The 22,219-nt window shown below is 34.9% G+C and overlaps 1 protein-coding gene across 1 annotated transcript in view; it reads right to left on the bottom strand.

Moving 5' to 3' along the window:
- WWOX (WW domain containing oxidoreductase) overlaps positions 1 to 22,219 on the bottom strand; it is a 525,086-nt gene that overhangs the window by 475,376 nt on the left and 27,491 nt on the right. The window contains exon 5 of the mRNA XM_005152159.3: positions 18,920 to 19,026. Coding sequence (XP_005152216.1) covers positions 18,920 to 19,026 — 107 coding nt within the window. The remainder of the gene's footprint in view (positions 1 to 18,919; positions 19,027 to 22,219) is intronic.

Below are 22,219 nucleotides of genomic sequence, written 5' to 3'. Positions count from 1 at the left end.
GTTCTTTTAATGTGTGTGGGACTTGGCAATAAAAGCAAAGGTGGAAACTGTGATTATTCACATTCCCTGACCATTTTGCTTCTATAGAAGTTGGCATTCAAAGAGAATGAAAAATATTGCAAGTAATTCCAGTACTGTTCACCACTGCAAGAAAAAGAAACCTCTTCCAAGTCCACAAACGACTTCCTGAGTCCAATCCAGAGACTGAATAACTGAACTGGACATGATTTGGATCAGGATCCTAACACACAGTTGAGCTACTTGAAATGCAGTGTTGATTCCCCAGCTTTTTGTATACCAGAATGGTCCTTTAACAAACTAGCAGTATGAAAAGAACAGGTTATGCCTAAATAAAGCCGAAGTCACAATTTAAACACTAGATAGTTTGAACTTACAAACAAATTAAATACAATGGAACAGTAAATATTTACTTTCTCCTTATAAATGAATAGTGATCCTGAAAAATCATTCACCTGACAGCAAAGTTTTCACTATATTCTTGCAACTAAAACTTCACTTTTTTTTTTGGTAACGAATTTCTTAACACTTACAGACAGTAGGTTTATACAGCTGAACAGATCAAGTAGCTTGACTAGCCTGAAATGAATACAAATATCCTTTCTGACATGTTTGCATGTGTATACTTTCCAGGGGTTTTGTGGGCACCTGTCTGAAGTCTCTAGACTCATGTTTATATTGGCCAATGAGTTGACCATGTTGGCAAAACAATCACCTTCCTACTGGCTCTGAGCTGTTAAAATTAAGTTTAGACATACTGTGAAATGATACTCATTATTAGGTTACGCAAACTAAACTACAGGAAGGATGAGAAAGGATTGAAATCAGCATCATCACCGTGAGATACACTCCGAGACATAGATCACAGAACAGTTTTGCGTTCAAACAACGAAAGCATGAAATAAAATGCTTTCTTACAGAAAGGGTAATATTAGATATCTTAAATTGCTGATCTATTTGCATCTCGTTTATGTTCTACTGTGTTGTCCCAAAAATTTAACATTTTAATACAATTGTTATTCCATTCTTTTACTCCATCACTTCCATAGCATTATCATCTTTAATCAAGGCAGGTGAAATGTTTCTAAGGACTACAAAATCAACCTCACTGTTTTCTCCTTCAAGAACGATTATCTATTACACCTATTATCTATCCTGCTTATTGTCCACCATTTTATGGATTAAATATAAGATTTTCTGAAGCCCTGATGGTTCTACTCTGGCATAAATCAGGCCCATTTCATAAGTACAACACACTATAGTGTATCACCAATATAAACAACAGCTACTACATTTCAAAGGCATTTATTTATTTTTATTTCCAACTGATATCAACCAATCACTTCACCTACCCGTGGGTATCATTTTTTGCATTTCTGAGTAGCAATAGAGGCATAAAAACCAGATTTTTAGAATTTGTCTTACAAAACTGGCAACAGGACATTTCTTCTCACACATGACCATTTTTTTCTGCATGTAGATCTAGAAGGCATCCTCAGAAGCAGTTATAAGTATTACAAAGTATTGCTTTAAATATATTATTCCTCAGACTGTAATACTTGAAAAGGAAATGAAAATGTAAATGAAATTGTATTTACTTGTGTACTATAAAATATCAAGAGAAGAGAAAGCTAGAATACAATGAGGCTTATCCCCCCACAAAAATACAATTTTAAACAATTCATATGATTTTGAAAGTTACAAACCAATTTTTCTTTTCCAACTATATTCTAAACAAAACTGTGGCCAGGATCAAATAAGTGTTTTAACCTGCTTATCTGTCCATTCCACATTACTAGTGATATTTACTTCCTCCTTCACCTTCCTCCACTCCTTTCAGCTCCAGAAATTATTACTTGTCCACATTCCAGTTGTGAATGCTTCACTCCCTTCCCATTTCACACGTTACAGCCCCAATATCTACTTTGCACTGGACCATCCCAGTAGTTCAGAGGCTGAGACTTTGAGTAATTAGGGAGAGGAGGATGTAAGAAAGTATCCTTGATTAAAGGAGCCATGCTCCTTTCCCATTTGGAAAGTGGTTCCGTTAACTTAAAATTTACGATCAGTTACTTAAATTATAGCCAGAAACAAAGATGCTAATCTACAGCTACAGCTTCAGATACAACCATGTGATAACTATAAAACATATTGTAATTTTATCCTTCATATCTTCTCTTTCTAGAACACTGTATCAATCAGGGATATGTATTGTTTCAGTTTATTATTAAATTTGAGGTGACTTGTTTCACAATGAAGTTTCTCAGGAACCTTAATAAGATTTGTTTGTTTGCTTAACAGATATCCTGTTTCCATAAAACAATAAAAAATTAACCCATTTTCAAGAGAAAAAGAACCTTAAGCAGATTTAAAATGCTTTAACAAAGGTATTTTTAGAGGGGGGAATGTTAACTAAAGTTTGTCTACTCTTAATTCATGTTATTTTAACACTAAATTCACTAGATAAGAATAAACCAGTACTCAATACAGCACCTTATCCACCAGATGACTTCTGTATCATTCAGATAAAGAATAGATCTGTATTGTTGACCAGGATCGCTATCAGGAATATTACTTTTTGCAGTATTATAGTTCCATTGCTTTTCCATCAGTGAAACTCACCCTCTTAAAACATAAACAAACTACTCATTCGCAAAAGTGAGATTCACCGAGTTAAAAAATTAAGTTGTACAGATCAGAAATGTAATCATGGGAGACAAGCTCTGAGAGTTTTTCAATCACTGTGGGGCTGCATCAATTTAAAGTCATGTTACATTAAAGAGAAAAACGTCTGGGAAAGTCTCCCAGTTGTCACTTTAGATTAGATTTGTTGTTGTTATCAGACTGTGCATTTTGTAGGCTTTTTTACATTTTAAAGATATTGCCTCATGCAGCTACACAGTGCATAAAGAAACATCTAACATGGAACTTTTTTAATCAGATTGCCTACAGATTAGGAGTTTGTAGAAATTACCTAGCAGACTAAAAAACCTCAAACCTATGCACGCACATCTTTTCGAAGCCTATTAACATTTAAACTTTAACTACCTTGGAGTCACACAGAAGCCACCCACCTCAGCTTTTCTTCAAACAAAGGTCAACAGAAAGTTTCAATTCTTCCAAGAATAAAATAAAACACTTTATGGAGACCTGCTGCTGTTGGTCATCTCAGTGGCTTTTTTTTGCTTCTAAATACATCTTCAATTAATGGATTTACTCATATAACCTTCATTATTTCTCTTGCAGTGGCTCTTGGAATTAGGCTTTTGTATTAGACAACTGTATGGTTGCAGAAAATACAAGATTTTCCTACATATAAATAAAATTGAAGAATTTTAGTTCATTTCTGCATGATTTCAAGCTGACCCCCAATTTATGACATTTACCAAAGCTTCAGACAATTCTCTTCATTACTGTTTGTCAAGCCGTCATATAAAGGGTTCTTAAATGTTACTGTATGTACTCACATTGTCAAATACAGTCTCACACAAATGCAGCAAAAATATGTTGCTGGACATTACTGTTTTGAGCAAATATCCAAAATAATAATAATACAGAATACTAATTTTGAATTAAATTACATTAAAGCATTGTAGATATTAAAATTTTAGCCTCTAGTACAAAATATTATTATTATAGTTTTTAAGTTGAAGTCTAGGATTTCAGTAATCATAATCTTTCTGGGAAATGAAGTTAGTAGCACACAACTTCAAATATTTACAGGATGCTCTTTAAATAAAATACACACCTTCGACCTAGACCCTAACCTTTGAAAAGGGGAAGACAAAATACCAGAATGCTCATAACATGCAGTATACTTCTTGCAATTCCCCAGGTGGTGCAAATCATTCAAAGACTTCACTAAACAAAAAACTTGCAAAATGCAACAGTAAGTTGATAGCATATCCATACTGACCTCAGCAACATCAGCCTACCAGTGTGAGCAGGCACGGGATAAAATCTGTTTAAATACCTTTCATGTCTGCAGAAAGTTTGGCTACACAGCCCCAGATTCCACAGTCAGCTACTTACACATAGTGAAATTTGCTCTTCTATTTTGTTTTTGGGGTCAGAAGACCATTTTGGTGAGACTTCCAAATTTCCATATCATTTCCATATCATGAGTAAATTAGGTCTGTTGAAGTCATCCATGTTTTCACACTAGTGAAGACTGACTTCCTGCACACAACATTTTTTGCAGTTTTTGAGTGCTGGCAAAAAAGAAAAACCACTTCCCATCTTCTCAGGTGCCACAGAAGTACTAAAATGGACCCAACTAAACCCAAGCTCTAAGACAGACCTCTGTGCTCCATGAGAAGACAATGCACTGGGAACATATGGCATTTTTAAGTTTGCTGCTTACTTGAGACCTAGCACACTTATGGAAAGAAAAGTCCAGAGACAGACATCTAAAAATAATTAACATTTTTCAGACTCACTATGGTTTTTCTAAAGGTGGACATTAAGCCTTGTAATGACCACCAAAAGTAAGAAGAATCTTACCCCGAAGTGTGACCACTTTAACAAGTTGTGTCTTAGAATAGTACATCTTTAATTGAACACCATAGCCCTAAATCTGTTCTGGTTCTACAAATGCCTCTAGTTATTTCATTTTTATCAGTGAAGAAAATGAAATAAAAAGTATTTCATACTTAACACCAAACAGACCATATTATCCCAGAAGACGTGCTTAAATAATTTAGCTGTTAAAAGAATCTTTAACTATAAATGTACTAAATTCAAGCACAAAAGATTAACTACAAAAGAAATTAACACTGCCTTAGGAAAGAGAGATAACATTTTTCTAAAGCATTTCTAAGGCTTTTTGATATGCTATTTTTTAGAATTATATCTGAAGAGAACTAATATTTTTAAATGAGACTTTCAGAGCTGCTCAAATTGGAAAGTAACATTTGTGCAAGTTCAAGAATTCTGTGGAACTTGTTAGACTCCCATTAAAAAAAGACAAAAATAACAGTGCACAATCTTTGCCCATTTAAAGAATAAATACCAAGCAATCAGAATTTATCAATAGCGAGATATTCAAATAATATTCACATAAAAAAAAATAAATGTTGCTCCTGGCTCTATCAACAACTTTGTCACAACATATCAAAGCAAAATGACATTTTCTCCCCTTAACAACTTAAAAGTTTCCAGGGCTTCATCACCAGTCGAAGCAGTCTGTTTGCATTCTCCAATACAAACTGACAATCTAGTGATACAGTACATTAAAAATTCTCTGTAGTATTGACTGCCTGAAGCTGATGCTCCCTTGCTAAATGCAGTGCAGTTCAATTAACAGCTCTTCAATATACAATTTAATTTTTCTTTCATCTTGATCCACAGCTGAGCTTGAAATGAGGAATGCTGGAATAGATGGAGTTTAAAAATTAAAGCGAGTCTTTATAAATAAATCTATCAAACTTGTAATGATTTCTGCCATAACAGGACCAAACAGATGAACCTGAATGTCTGGGACTTTAAGGTTTACACACTGCTTTTTTCAGCCTTACAGCGCCCCAAATACTCCCCCAAGGAGGGGAGGAGCTTTCGCCTTACTGTACCATTCTTTGGAAGCAGAACATTTTTCTGCTGCTGTTGTATAAATTTTACATTTTAAAATCCCACTTATTGCTAATGTCACCAGAACTGACTCCCAAAGTTTTAATGTTTCTCTCGTTATTTAAAAAGGTAACCAGAGAAGTGAATGGCACCAGTTTCCATTACCAAACCTGCACTTAACGGGGAGACAACCATTTGAAAAGTAAATATTTAATGTATAAAAATACTAGACTGGATACATTTCTGCCCACCCTCCACCCCCGCAGAGTGAACGTACATAGTACACTTCAGATTTTCTCTAGGTAGTCATGCCATTTCACAGGAAAATGTAAGGTTAATTTAACCAGGACAGAATGAAATATTGCATTTCAAAGTTACTCTAAGTGGGACACTGCTGAAGGAAGCTATTAATATCTCTTACAGTGTACATGCTCAAGGAAACGTCATGAATCAGCTCATTTCTCATAGGTATACTATACAGACTTCAAAATGGTAGGATTTACTACTGTTGATCAGAAAGTAAAACACTCTAAGCTAGAGGCATTTTCTACTCTTTAAGCATATTCACAAAAACAAGCTTGACAACATTTACTGCCTTAGGTAGCAGAGAAGCACTACTGACATGGAAGCCACCAATCAGCATGAGATAAGTTCCAAAGCAAAAGAGGCATCACCGAGTGAACATAAGCGGCATTACAGCAGTAATCGGTTTCTGATTAATTCACTCAAATTGCCTTTTCTCAATTTATACATTAATGCATAGCGAAATACACAGGTTTACCTTGTTTCTGTCCACGTTTATAATGTTATTAGCTCAGATGCTGAGATTTTATTCCTAACTATTATACTCCTTTCTTCTTCATGTATTTTAATCACCTAATCTACATTAGCAATTTGAATACTGAAAAAAAATCTTTATAACACTAACCAGTCTTCATTACTGTCACTGTTTCCTTTTTCCCTTTATTTCTAGTCCTACATTTAAAAACATACCTCAGTATGCTATTTTAAATTGTCACAGAAATAACATTCAGCATTTACAGTAATTAACTCATCATTACTTTGCATAACTACACTAATTGGTATGCTCTACAAACCTGCAACACTGCAGAATTAAAAATAAACATAACAAAGATATAATTTACAACTAATCTATAGTTACAATTAAAGTTAGTTTTAAGATTTATTTCATTCTATTATTTTTTATTAGCTACAGCAGACAGTAAATGGGGTGTACTATGTTCTGCTTTGCAAACTCCTAGATTATAAAATATAATTACACAAATTAATTAGAAATGAGTACATACATTCATGTTTTTGTTTGTAACCATAACATGTTAAACATGACTACATTAATGAGCAGTTCCTAAAAAAAAATAAGATGGGATAACCAAGAAAAAATTGAAAGCTCAGAACATTTAGATTGTGGTTACCATGTAAATGTTCACTACAAGCATCCCCTATCAATAGAGTACCATTAAAGGGAGAAGAGATGCTGTTTAGAAAACACAAAGAAAGTGTTTACCTGTTCATGTAGGGGTTCAGAGTTCTCACATGGCAAGTCAGGAGTAAAAATCAAAATTACTTTTAACAGGAAAAACTGCATTCAGAACTAAGGCACTCTTTCCCCCCTAGCACAACTGGGAAAACACACATGTGAAGTGCTTCCTTCCAAGACATAAACCAGAAAAGAGCTAAATAAGATTTTTCTAAATTACATTGCCTCATAATGAACAGGTAGCCATGTCTTGTATGTACTCCCTCAACACAGCTATAATAAATCTCAGTGACACAGTTCTGGACTTAAAGAAAGAAAGAAAGAAGCACAGGAGAGTACAATCATCTTCAAATGTTTGACATTAAATAACATAAATAATGGCAGATATTGGCAGGTATCTCAACACTTGCAAATTAAATGTAGACAAATGGCTGCAGATGTACACCATACGTTCTGCCCCTTTAAAACAAACTTCATGCATATGGATATTTAGGGTCTGATGCAAAACTCTTCAAGGCAACAAAAATTAATACTTTCAGCAGACTTTGGAAACAGACCTTTTAATGAATAAGATAAATATACATTCTTTTGAATAACAGCACATTGATATACCTTAGGTTTACAGCCTCTTTCTAAATAAAGCATCATAAATTTTCAGCACAATGGTATCATGTCATTTTATCCTAGTGCCTTAACCATCTGAGATAAATAAGCAGACAATAAAACAATCTTATTCCTATGAAGTTAATGTCTGGGAGACACCAAAGGTTTCAATGTTTTATTTGGGAAATTACCATGACCATTCTGGACCCCACTTGGAGCAGTTTCTCCTTGTACATGTGATAAACCACAGTTCTTATCCTGCGTTGCTAAAATGGAGATTTTTCAAAGAAAGCAGTGCAATTTCTCACAGCTATCACTAAATACAACAAAGTGAGGTAAAAGATAAAAACAGGATATTGAAGGGAAGTCCAGGGGATCAAGCAAAGGTCAATATTCTTCTGTCCCCAGCTCACCACCTCCAAAGGTAATTATCAGGATAAAAGAAAATAAAGGAAGAGAAGAAATTAGAAAAGACAGTAAGCTAAGCAAAAAAATATAATGCTTTGGCTTCCTATAATAAAAGATTTAGAAATATCATTGAGAAGCAAACAAACTAATAGTACCTTTTGAGCACTCTACTTATCAAGCCTACTTTCTATACATCTTCTGTATTCCTCTTGAACTCTATCTAGGTTATTTTTATGCCATTCATGCTGCTCTGTAGTCATAAGCCAGATAATTATCTTCAGTTTTATAAGCTATTGTGGATCATGAACCAAGTCAGTGCTTCTTTTCATGCGCTTACATTAGTCCCTTGTCACTGAAAAAAAACTATAAGTGGTCCAGCAAGAAGCATCTTTTTTCTTCTTTTTCCTTTTTCTTCTTTTTAATGCATAACAATTATGCAGAGTTGTATTACACAGTGCTGGAGTTGCTATTTTCCTACTCTACTGTATTCAGTGTTACAGTAAAACTGATACAGACCTTAACATTCTTGTCTTTATCAGCAAGTATCCTTTAAACATTATCGCACAGTAGCAGCTCTATAGATACATGCAGTACATAAGTAGGAAGAAAATAATCTCCCCTACATTTTCTTTCCCATAAACTCAACCAAGAAAAGTTCCTCCTAGTGAGGACTCATTTAACATATTGACAGACTGGTTACAAGCCTAAGAAAACAGATCTTAAAAAAACAGTTCTTCACATTGCAGACTGTGAGACCCGTCAAACCAAACTCTGGCAACTGAAATCATTTATAATGCCAAAAGCATGAATGCTGAGGTATCTTTTCGGATTCCTTTTAATTTCTGAGTGATTTTTAGAGTAAAGGCCCATTTCACAATCGTAACTGACACAGAATCCAAGGAAAGAACACATACAAGGCTAGCAACAAGTGTGCATTTTACTTAACAAATAGGACTACATTTTACTATGAAGTATTCAATTTCTTCAAAGTGCTGAAAGACCTATGACCATTCAATTATTGCCACCTAACATACTATTTACAACTAATTCTAACAGATACTCCATCCTGTTCACTTCTGATAATGAAATCAACTAATAAAGTTACCTTTTTACTGTGAAAAATCAATTACATGGAAATCTATGAGATCTTGAATACAAACATTCTTACTTTCTATAAAATTAAAACAAGGAACCAATTTGAGGACAAAAACGACCCACCGGATTTCACCATGACTTTCATAAAAAATTATCACAGTACATATTAAATCATTAGTGAGAGGCAATGCTGCCTGTTAGTTTTAAAATGCAGAGAATGAAACTCATTGCAGAAGCAAAAGAGGGCCAATAATATAATTACAAGCCGGTACCCATGCAGTCTGAGTTAATGCCGTTATTTGACATTGCAAGGCTATGCCTTCTCCCATGAGCCCTGCTGGAGACAAGGTTCACTCTAATTGGTTCCAAAGCACAACCTACCAACCACTGCCTTCCTCCGGCCCAGGAATGGTAATTTCCACACGACTGTAAATAGTGTTTGCAAACAATACAAACACGGTAATAAGAGGCTAGGTGGGTAATTAATGTGGTTACAAAGCAGCTTATTTGCATTTTTATTTAAAACTGCCTTCTTTAAAAAGCAGCTCAGATTTCTTTTTGCAAAAGGAGCCTTGGTTAAGGAATAGAGCAGTAATTACTCTCTTTAGGGGTTCTTTTATACATCCTTTAGGGAATTAGAATGAAAAGATAAGCAGAATTATAAAGGGAATCATGTAAAATATGAAATGCACTATAAACACTTAGTACTGTATTTACCATAAGCTACGCTTGTCTTCTTCATTAATGGAATATATTGCAAGCTTATGTTACAATCAGATTAATTGTGAAGATGGTTTAAAAACATATATATCCAGGTCCTTAATTCCCCTGTTCCTCTCCCAGAACTGACAACCAGAAATCCAGTGACAGCAGAACTCAGTTCATGTAGGAATGCATCTACCTGGACTACAGTAAATGAATATTCAACGTCAACACTAACCAGTTTTAGAGTCTGAGACACAAAGGTTCAGAAAAAAAAAATCAAACCCAAGTTACATTAATGCATGTAAAATATCAAATGAAACCAAACTTCTCTGCACCCTACCAGCTTAACTCAAGTTCAATGTACAAAGTCTATGTTTTTTCTAAAGACAGACAGCGACAGACAGGTTCTTAATACTGTTGAGCAAAGGTATTTCCTAGTGCCACTGAGCTGAAAACTAAGCATGAAGTGCATTTTTAAAGGGGTGATTCTGTTTTACCTTTATGTTTCGGGGGGAGTATCTTAATTTTTTTTTGTTAAAAAGCTCATACTGCATTTAAGCAGTATTATTACAAATCTTTAGGCATGGTAGGGATTTCATGATTTACATTTCCAGATTAAGAATAGCAGGACTGTGCTAAAGAAACATATCATCAAAAAGATCACCTAACATTCGTATGTATAACATTCTGCTGACATAACAAAAAAATAAGGAACAATCAAATCCTGTGACTTCTTTCAAAATTACATTTTAGATTTTTTTTAGATGTGCAGCAAATACTGGAAAGTGAACGGAATTATGAGAGCAGAAATAATTTAGTCAACATCTCTCCTAGCTATAAAGCTAATCTGTTGCATCATTCTTTTCCTCCACCAGCATGCAGTTTTTTATTCTTAGTAGAAATCTTTCTGCTTGCCCTATCTATGCTTGTAAAGAAGTCCCAATTTATCTCAAAATGCTTCATTATATGAATTCTCCTCATATCTGAGAAAACGATGAAAGAAAGCAAAGACTTCTACAGAGTAGCTCCTCCATTCATATTACCATACTTTTTAAAATGTTATTTCCTACACTTGTAAAAATTCTACAGTGCTAAACCATTTCAAATTCCCTTCTACCTTGCTGGACATCACTAAACTTTCTCCTGCATGTATTACCTATGTTACACCATTAAAAAGCATTCCCTACTTAAAGACATGACAACAACATAAATCAGAAACTTACAACAAAATAAAAAGCACTATACAATGTTTATTTCCTTAACCCTCATTTATTAAATAAGAACAGAGTTCTGAGGACACAGTATTAAATTTTAACTTGCAAACACTACACTGGAAGTCAATGTAACTGTGGAGGGTAGTGAGCATAAAGTATCACGAAAAGTACCATTCTCTGCAGAGGTCAGAATCAAAAAGCCTTGGGAAGGGACATAAGCTATTTCTTACATTAATTTCTCCTGTAAATTGTCACATGCATATGAAGAATCTGTATTAATGATCTTTGTTTTATACAACCCAAATTACATATTTCACTCAGTACAGTACAGTGAAGATCAAAAACTGACTCAATGTATCTGTGGTCCTTTTCAAGTAGGTAAAAGCTAAAATGTAACCACCTTTCAACAAGTTTTTTTTTTTTCCTTTTAATCCACGTTTACATTTAACATTCACTTTGAGTCCCAGTTATTAACTGAACCAGAATAAAAAAAAATCTGAGAACCACAATAAGAAATACAGCATACATAAAATTAATTAAATGTTTTTAATTTAGCCCTGTTTATTGGAGTTATAAGCCATATGAGGCCCTAAATGCTTGGAAAATGTCCACTAAATCCTTTAAAGCCTCCTGCTCTCACACTGACTTGTTTTGTATTTCATAAATGTAATTACTTTAAAATATCTCTGTATTTATCTTGATAATAAAACTCTATCTTTAGTACAGCAACTAGTACTATTAGTGCAGAGCTAACTACAGATGAAGATGTAGGTATGAAACAGTTCAGCTGTAGCCAGCATATCAGCTCTCTAACGAAGTGTATCAGTATTCAGAAGGATGCCCAACCTTGAAAGTTAGGGGCTTAACACATCTGCTATATAATTCAGACTTTGTTTTACAGTGGTTTCATTACTAACCATAAAAACTGTAACAGTGGAACTGTATAAACAAACTGAACAGTGTTTTTACTGTAAAACATGAATGTAATATAAATATTTGCCTTTCCCATTTCTCAGCATCTTTAATGAGAGCAAATTCATGCCATATGTTTATAGTGTACAAAAAATAGGTCTCAACAACTCATCCACATAGATATTGGTTAAATTGTTCAATTTTTTAACTTTAGGGGGGAGATTTTAAGCAATTTCCTTACAAATTGTTAGAAAACTTCTTGTTCTTGTCAGTGGCTACATTCCTGATTCACAGCTGGTTTTAGAAGAACTTGAAGACCACAGATTTCTCACTGATAATGAGATCAATAGCTCTGACAGGTTGAGTGAGACATGCCCATGTGAATAGCTACCTTCCCAATACAGAACCCTGCAAACTGAAAAAGAAACTGCCGCCTCAGAACATGTCAGGAGAGTTCAAAATACAAAAGAAACTGCTTTCCAGCTTCTTATTCTAGCAGACTGTATTAAATTTAGTTTTCCTTAGTGCTGTGTATGCATGCTACTACTGCTTAAAAATTATTTATTTAACCATTTAACCATTATTTAACAATTCACTGCATATCTGTATTTGGAAAGCAGCTTCACAGCATCGCCCTCTTAAGGTGCGTCAACTGAGCAGATTACTCACAGGAAGCTAGTAAATTCTTGAACGTTACAGCCAAAGTCCAGCCATACTTTCACACTGCTCTCAGTTAGCTGTTACTAGCACCAGCACTGGTTAAGGCTTATACTATCAAGTCTCTGCTAGCAACATAAGGTCTGATTCCACTGTAATTACAGTTAATTAAATGATACCTTCATTTCATAAAGATCTGGATTACACTCTTGAAAACAAGCCTTATGCTCAGCAGTGAAACTCACTTTCACTCACTCAACCAAACTCACTTTGGTTTGAGTGTCTGTGGCTACAATTGAGACTATTTGCCACAGATTTATTTTTTTCTTATTACATTACCAATTATCTTAATAAAAAGACACTGCCTCTGCCTAGGAGGAGCTTTCCCCATTGCCCGCTCTGGATAACTACTTTATCATGATTCTTCAGCATGGTCACTATTCAGAGCACTGAAGACTAGTGAAGACAAAATATGTCTGTAAACTGCAGACTTTTATAACTGTGTATTACACTGCGATGGCATGTGAGCCAATAATACATAGTTTAAGAATGTCATGCTTTGAAATAATACAGTTCTTTATTACAAAATAGCAATATTGGACATAGTATTTTCACAGAAATGCATGTGCTTTAGCTGTATGATATTCTGAAATACTCTGCATTTTGAAGAGATTACTTCTAAGAGTCTGAAACTCTTTAATTCTATGAAACAGACTGTGGTTTCATTCAATACTTATTACATCTCCAAAGCCATCTTTTACACATTCTCCAGATTATTCTATAACTGACAACCTGCCACTAATCATGATCAGATGTCCTCCCTCAATCATTCATGTATGTTAATTCCAAGAACAACGTATTTTGCTAGTTCTAATGTGGTCTTACATGGTCTTGGTATGGAAATCCTTTATTAATAGTCCAACTGATTTACAGAAAAAGCCCACAAAATTAACAACCAATAGATATAAAGGGAAATTATATTTCTGCATCAAGATTAGCATCCATTAGTACCAAGAGACTAAAGAATATTTTACAGAGCTATTCTGCATTCCACACACTTGCCAAAAAATTGTAAAGCAAGAACACCAGTGGAGACGAAACACTACTTGGGAACTCAGTCCCCCTTCCTCAAGGAGACACATATAGTTGACAAAAGAAAACTGTTGCCCACGTTCCGTGCAAACGTGCCCAGTTTGCTTCTCACCTTTCTGAGCTTCACAAGATTACAACTGGAATACAAAGACTCACTTATCAGGTTTTAATTTCATTCAGTTACCTAATCAGCAAGAATATAAATCACTCCTTAGGTGGGGAATACTTTAGGGGAAAGGAATACAGCAAGGAGTCATGTTTATTTTGTTGGTTTTCTTCATAGCCATTCTGTCTTCTCTTGTCACATCTCTACCTTGTAAGTTTCTACATATAAAGCAAACCCAAATTTTCTTTTTACAGTTTAATCTAATCTTTGATGTAGCTGTAGGCTTAACACTGAGGAATAATTACAAAAGAAGCATTATACTTTTTATGAAATATTAAACTTACAATTTATCTTTTAATATCTACTTCAAAGACTATTTGACAGGAATAAATAAATGAGATCTTCTTGGCAAGGGAAGCTGTGATTTATGAAATATTTTATTCATTCATATTCTTAAGTATTTTCTTGAGAATACTGCTAACATCTGGAACTACATGGTTTTATCCACACATTCTGCTCATACTCAATTAGAAAATTATATCAATAATAATGTAAAATAAATTACCTAGCTTCTCTTCCTGGAGCATAGATTTCAGTGTTCGTCAGAGCAACTATGTGTACAAACAGCACTGTTGCGGTTTTCATTAAGCCTTAAAGTCAATTAAGCTACGACTTGGAACAATCATTCCTCCTTTGGAAAGTATTGACATTTTTTCTTGGCTGCTTTCAGTCCTTTTCACTACTCAAGGAGAGATTTATGTTTGACAATTTCTTTCTGATTAAAATGAATAATAACTCTAGAATTCTAATTTCCTCTTTTCCAAGCAAGAAATTATCAAACAGTTTTAAATTGATATTGAATGTCATCGTGCATGAACAACAGTCATTTTCAAGATATCAAATGTAAAACTATACTGATCTCTCTTTTTACCCACTACTTTATTTGTTCTTCCTTTTTCTCTCTGTGCATCTACATAAAACATTGGATTGTATCAATATAATTTACTATACCTCTCCATAAAAATCATATTTGACAGACTAGCTAAACCAGTGACATTGAAACTTGTCACAAGGCTTTACATAAGGCAATTTCCCTTTATCTGCAATATTAGCAAAATACTCCTGCAGCTTAGGAAAAAAGTAATTGGAATACTTCAGCTTGCAAACAAATGTCAGTTATCTAAAGTAATTAGCAAGTTTTTACAGACAATCCCTACTCAAATGGCTTAAACTCTCTACAAAATAGCTCTTCAGACAAAACTTTTTAAAAAAAAAGTTTTCCAGGTTTGTCTCCAAAAGTGAATCAAGATCAGTTTGCATTTTGTTTTCAAACACAATGGCAGCAAATCTGAAAAAAAACCAACTAACCAATAAAAAAAACAACAAAAGCAAACAAAAAACCCCAAAACATCACCTACCTTATTTTCTCCCATTATCCCCCCTGTTTTCTCTAGACCTTAACATTTGGGTGTTTCTATTTAGCTGTCCTGTTTTGTGCTTGTAAAATGATGGCCCCAGAGGCGGGCCACGAGGATGATCAGGGCTGGAGCACTTCCTGTATGAAGACAGGCTGAGAAAGTTGGGGCTGTTCAGCCTGGAGAAGAGAAGGCTGCATGGAGACCTCATAGCAGCCTTCCAGTATCTGAAGGGAGCCAACAGGGTTGCTGATGAGGGACTATTCATTAGGGATGGTAGTGACAGGACAAGGGGTAACGGGTTGAAACTTAAACAGGGGAAGTTTATTTTGGATATAAGGAAGAAATTTTTCTCTATGAAGGTGCTGAGGTGCTGGCACATGGTTTTCAGCTGTGGCTGCCCCAATGCTGCCAGTCTCAAAGGCCAGGCTGGATGGGGCTTGGAGCAACCTGGTCTAGTGGAAGGTGTGCCTGCCTGGGCAGGAGCATTGGAACTAGATGTTCTTGGAGTCCTTTCCAGCCCAAACTATTCTATGATTCTATGAAATAGATTCACTAAGAAAGCCAGCCGGATGGCTTTTCCAACTACTCTTAAATGCACCAAACTTTCTTTTCAAATGCTGCATTACAGTAGGATTCGTTTGGGGGACTTTTGTGTTTTGTTGTGGTTTGGCAGTGGTGGTTGGGGTTTGTTTAAGACTTACATTTTTTTTTCTGTATATATTTCACCCTTTACTTAACACACACCATCAATTAGATAATTGTATCAAAACTTGAAATAATAAGTTGTTTCTTTATACATTTTTTATTAGTCTTCTTGCAAAATAAGCAGAAGTCTCCTTTGCATCTGACAACAAAAACAATGAATCAGGAAATATTCTTTATCCAACATTTAAACCTTGACTACTAAGGTTTTTAAACCTTAAGTACTAACATTTAAGTACTTAAGGGAGAGTATTTTGTCCCACAGAAAAGTCAGTAAAGGATAAACATTGCTTTTGGTAATATACACATTATTATAGGGCTACCAATTTTATTTACAGTGCTCCACATTTATGACATGTAAATACACTAGAATACTATATGGCAAAGTTTTTTTGTTTAGTTATAAAAGTACAGTTCACATAAAGAACTAAAAATGGGGTTTGGAAATTCAGTTGAAGAGTAAGAATGTATTTACTGAATTTCTACCTCAAAATCCTGGAGGAAGACAGTATTGATAGTCCAGTTCAGAGACTTAATCTCAAAAGTTTACAAGAAAACATAAACCAAGTAGGAGCAGGAGCAAAACTGTTGTCAAAAAAAACCCTACCTGAATAACATAAACATGAGGTTTTCTAAGACTACACCCTAAACAGCTATAATTTAAAATAAAACTGGTTCCAAATTAAAATGTAAACCCATTTCCTCCAATAATTTTGCTTTCCCTAGGAACAAAGGAGACAAAATATTGTGGATGCTTTAAAGCTCTTTATAGCAGGATAGTTGCAGCTACAGATGGAGAATTCAGCTGAACCATGTGCAGAAACTGCTCACACTTTTCTTAAACTCTTTCATTTTAGGAAAGATTTTTCAATTAAGTACTTCCTGCTTAATAGTTACACATATAGGCCAAAAATTAATATTTTACATCAGTATTTTAATATTAGTATCAATCAATCAAATTAATCTTTGTCTCTTTGTTTTCAGAAACTGACTTTGGGGCAGGTTTTTGTGTTTGTTTTCCTCAGGATTGCTTACAACTTGATGTAAATTTTAAGCATCTTGTAATTCATCAACTAATTCTCTCCTGGTTACACACTCCAAGTAATTAAAGTTCAGTAATAACTTATTCTTTCTGCTCCAGCACCTGCATTTCATTTGTTTATTTTCCCAGAGTCATAAATCTGAGAGACTGTCAAAGTGCCATAATATTAGTGCAATAATCAAAGTTAATTAGTCCCTCTCAATAAACAACAACAAAGCCATTACAAAGATGCATTGAAGGTTTTCCAGCTACCCAGTTTACAGATGGAATTCTTTTCTGAACAATTAGAGTATGAAAACTGTTAGTAAATAAATGTAGTGTTTCTGAAGTAATTTGACCTTCAGTGATCTTCATTCAATTAACAATTCATTAACTTCTGGTGAGATAATACAGGCATTAAGACAAGTACTCCTGAACTCCTATGCCTTCTAAGTGCTCAGACATATACTTAGAATTCAGGGGGATATGGTTTTGTTTTTTTTCCATATAAAAGGTACTCAGTACCAGCCTTATTTTAGTTACATTAAAAATATCCTATACAGCCATACTTAGCTGGACTGCACATACTAAATTCAAAAGACAGAATATCACCAGATATCACACAGATAGATGATGTTTAAGCAACACACACTATGCTTGCTGCTGTTGGAATTATCTTGGAATCCCACACTATTGAAATAAGAAAACAAAATTAGAGCTTTTATGTGAAGTATTGAAGGGGAAAGGAAGACATTTTTCCCTCTCAGTTCTTTACTGTAAATCATTAATATCATCTAGGCAAGAGAAGGAGGCCTAAATCCAAAGACTTTCTTGTAAAAACCTGTGGTTACAAAAATTAGCAATATTACAAGCATCATTTCTTTGGCAATAGTTACTTCTAAGTGCATGCTGTTTGTTTTGTACCAATAAATATTATAATTATCTGTAGACTACTTATGTCTAAATTCTAATACTACAGAGTGCTCTCCCACATCATCCAAGAACAGCTGAAGTATTTTCAGAGCTTGGGAAATAAAGCTATAATACTCATCAGTAATTTTAGCAGTTAAGAAATCAAATTCCAAGAATCTGATCCTTCAGTTTATTATCCAAGTAAAGTGTAGAGGACTGTGTTAACAGATTATGTCCTGGAAGTCAGCATCATAGCAAGCTCAGACAAAAGTAGCCTGCAATCTCACTAGCAAGTAAACGGGGGAGGAATAAGTTTAGAGCACTGAATAATTTTTAATAAGGGCATTAGAAGATTCTCCGCCCTCAAAAAAGAAAGGGAAGTTAGAAGTCAAAGAAACAAAGGAATAGACAGTACTGAAGAGCTAGTATTTGCATGACAAATTGAAAGAAAGATGAAAGATAAGAAGAAGAAATGGGAAGGGAAAAATAATGTTGAGGCAGACTGCACAGCAGTGCTGTTGAGCCTGATGGACTAGGAAAGGAGGTAAACAATTAAGTACTTTTTTGGTTTTGAAAAGTCTAAGAATGATCTGAAATCTGCCATAGTATGATAACTATGGGCAGATAGGGGCTGTCTCTGGTATCTGACTGTGTACATTCTCCTTCAGTTAGTTACACAATTTGGTTCTGAAAATTCCTGCCCTAAGAACTATGAACCATGCCTCAGTGGTTCTTTCAAACATTTCCACCTTTACAAAGCATCTGTACGTAGCATGGATAACAACACGTCAAGCCTTACAATCCAATATGGCCATACAAAATGAAAAATCTTTATCACTCATATACCACTGACTGAATAAGCTACTACAAAATAAGAGAAATGCCTTTTTCCTTAGATTCTTGAATGGCAATGTAATATCTCTTTCACTGCACAAAAGACTTCATGTCTTATAAAACACAGGTTAGTGCTGGACACTATATACATTCACTTACCCATTCAAGGAGAATGCGCTGTACAGCATCATTGCCTCTTGACATATTTCTGCAGGCCAGGATAACATATGCCCCATGCAGTGCAAGAGACTTCGCAGTTTCAAAACCTATGACAAAATATTTTCCTAGTCATAAATACATCCCAGTTACAAAACATAAATTTACCTGAAAAGGAAAGCCAGGCACTTAAGCACACTAATGCTACCTGCAGTCTGACTATCTGTTTCACAGTCATCTGGCCCCAGCTTTTAAGAGCACATGTGAAAAAAAGTAGAAACCTCAACTGAAGGAGGTTTTGGGACAATAATTGTATGTATTTTGAGCAAAACAGATTTGTGATCTTCAAAAAGCAGACTTGATTCCCCTGCCTTGCTGACTTCAGTGTTTAGAAGAGCAAGATTATACTTATTCCTTACCTGACTATGAAGAACGGGCCATACAACGAGACTGGAGAACTATTATACCTGGCAACATCACACTGAAATTGATAGAGTGCTCCAAAATTGAGCTCTGTGGTTTTTAGACACACAGTTAACCTTTGATTCATCAATCTGAGGACCACCTGCAGCAGGAGGACCACCCAAACGAATATGTTGAGGGGGTAAGAATCAAAATAACATGGAGGTTACTACTGCTTTTCTGATCCAAACACCACCCCATCTGTAGAACACTGCTGTGCAAAACTGGGGACCAGAAGTTAATGATCAAGCATTAAACCACACACAGGACAGGGTTGTCATGCTCATTCTTAGAAAATGAGATTCTACCTAAGAAAATCCATAATCCACATGGATGTTTTATTATCCACACACTTCAAAATCCTTACTTAAACTATCTGTGCAAAATCAGCTTGGTTTTTGTCCCATCATCAACTGATATATGGAGAACAACTTTTTCACAGTTGTTCTCATTATGAATAATCAATCAGATATCACACAGCTTCAATATATTGGTTACAGTATCATGGGGTTAAACAGGTCATAGAACAGAGAGAAAAAATGATCCATGAAAAATTTCCTTTTGCATAACTCACTGATATGACTTAATCTGCAAGCACATTCTTCCCAAATCTGAAACAAATGGACAGACATTCACACTTTGCTGCAATTAAAGTGGAGGATGAATCTATATCCCCGGGTTTTTTCTTTCATCCATAGAACAAAGTTTCACAGTGAATTTCTAAGCAATTGTACACAACCTTTTTATGCAATACTGTTAATAATTTCTTTCCCGTTCTGCATTTGAGCACTTAATTTCTCCTTCCTAAAAGGAGACTTCAGACTAATTTTCGTTTGTTAATTTGGGACTTTACTGCAATTTAATGAGATCAGCTCAAATTATGAAACTGTCCACCAAGAACTGCATTTTTTTCTACCTTGACATCATCTGCAAGCTTTGTGAGCATATTCTGTTTCACTGTCCAATTAATTAATGAAAAGCTGCACAGAAGTCAGTCCAAGGTAAACTTAATTTAATTGGAAAAAATCTGTGAGAATTTACACCAGGAGATGATGAGTTCTTGGAAGTGCAGAATGCCCATAAAGTGCAGAGAACTGAGACAAAACTGGGCTTCTATCAGGGTGAGCTACTACATAGTTGTGATGTATTCAACAGTATCACTGTGTGCCCATCTCCATGGAGAACTGTAATGATGACAGAAATTTCCGTCTAGCTGAAAGAGGCATAACATATCTTAATGACTTCCAATTAGACAAGCTTAAACTAGAGAATGAAGAATACAACTGAAATGCCCAGCAATCTGAGCACATGAAGAAGTGAAAGAGAGGAGGTAAAAGTTTCAGCTTTCTGACATTGTTCATGTTTTCTTTTTAAAAATTGTTTACCAAAAAAGCCTATTAAGATGGGTTGTCTCACTTCCAAAACACCCTGGAGCAACAAAATTCAGTTACAGCACAAGGCATAACTTACAATATAGAAACAACAGACACAAAGACGAATTTATACCATTTTCTGCAATTACATACTTACGGTATTTAAGTCCAAGCAATTTCCTTGTATCTCTTTTAAAGCCATTCATTGTACCAAGCAACTTTAATTACCTGGGTAATTCATTGCATGCACATGAATTCAGCTACAGTACATGCAAAGATTTCCCCTGTTTCTAATTCCACTTTAAGTGTATTTAACTAAAATTTTTTATGTAACTCATGTAAGACACATTATATCACAGTACTATTAGCTAGCTCTGTGCTTCCTGTTCTGCACAAGAAAATACACTTATTTTGACCAGCTTGCCATACTACTAACAACTAGTTGGAATGCCCGGGATTACAGTTTTTCTGTTGTTATATAAAAAGATCTAGAGCTGATGGCCAATTTAATTAGCTGAACTTGATGATGTTTTGCTAACTCCACCCCATGTCACACTGTGCAAAATAAATTCCATGCCTTTCTGTTACTGTTAATGACTTGATTCTCATTATAAACTAAACTGAGAAAGATTCAAATTTAACGTCACATGCTGCAAATGTAATCAATTTTAATGCTACCTTCATTTTCCCTGTAAATTTGGAGATCAGTGTTAAACACTGCTGTTTAGAGTGTATTCACTCTTTTTTGGTCAACCCAATGGATAGGTCTTCACCCTTAGGCAGACATGTTCTAGGCCTTTCAATGAAATTATGTGCTTAAAAAGAAAACTCTTCTCTGAGGATTTTTAAGCAGCAGTCCACCCCTCCACTCAAAATACTGCCACAGGTCAAGTGCTGATAAGTCTTCCCATCTGACATATTTTAAACTACAGACTTGTTTGTGAACAATCATGCATTGTAGTTAGGGCAGACAGATTTATGCAAAATAAGGAAAACAAATCCAGGTACCATAAACCACACAAAGGTTCTAATTCCATGATTGAATTACTAGTTACAGATATAACTATTTCTATTTGATCTAACATTTTGTGTAGAGCATAATTTATAACGCATGTTTTGCCTCAGACAATCTACCAGATAAAATATATCAACAAATAGTAACACAAAGTCTTCTTAACAGAGCTCACAGGTTTAAGAATGATCCACCTACCAACCTGCTAGCTCGCAAGACTGCAGCATTTTTATGTATGTCCTTAAAGTAAATCTTTATGGACCTGAAAATCCTCATTAAGCAGCACAACTAAATACCTTTACAGTTTAAGAAACTATTATGTAGGAGCTTTCAAGAATGCAGCTTCTAACTGAAACACCTGAAGCAGGAATTTGGAAGCACCTCAGCATTCAAGTCTTGTTACAACTTCAGCTCTTTGTTTCTTCTGCAAAAATTAACACTTCTTTCCTCCCCCAG

The sequence above is a fragment of the Melopsittacus undulatus genome, chromosome Z, assembly GCF_012275295.1.
Source record: "Melopsittacus undulatus isolate bMelUnd1 chromosome Z, bMelUnd1.mat.Z, whole genome shotgun sequence".
Taxonomy (NCBI): domain Eukaryota; kingdom Metazoa; phylum Chordata; class Aves; order Psittaciformes; family Psittaculidae; genus Melopsittacus; species Melopsittacus undulatus.
The sequence above is the reverse complement of the archived record's forward strand: the minus strand, read 5'-3'. Positions and strand labels throughout refer to the sequence as shown.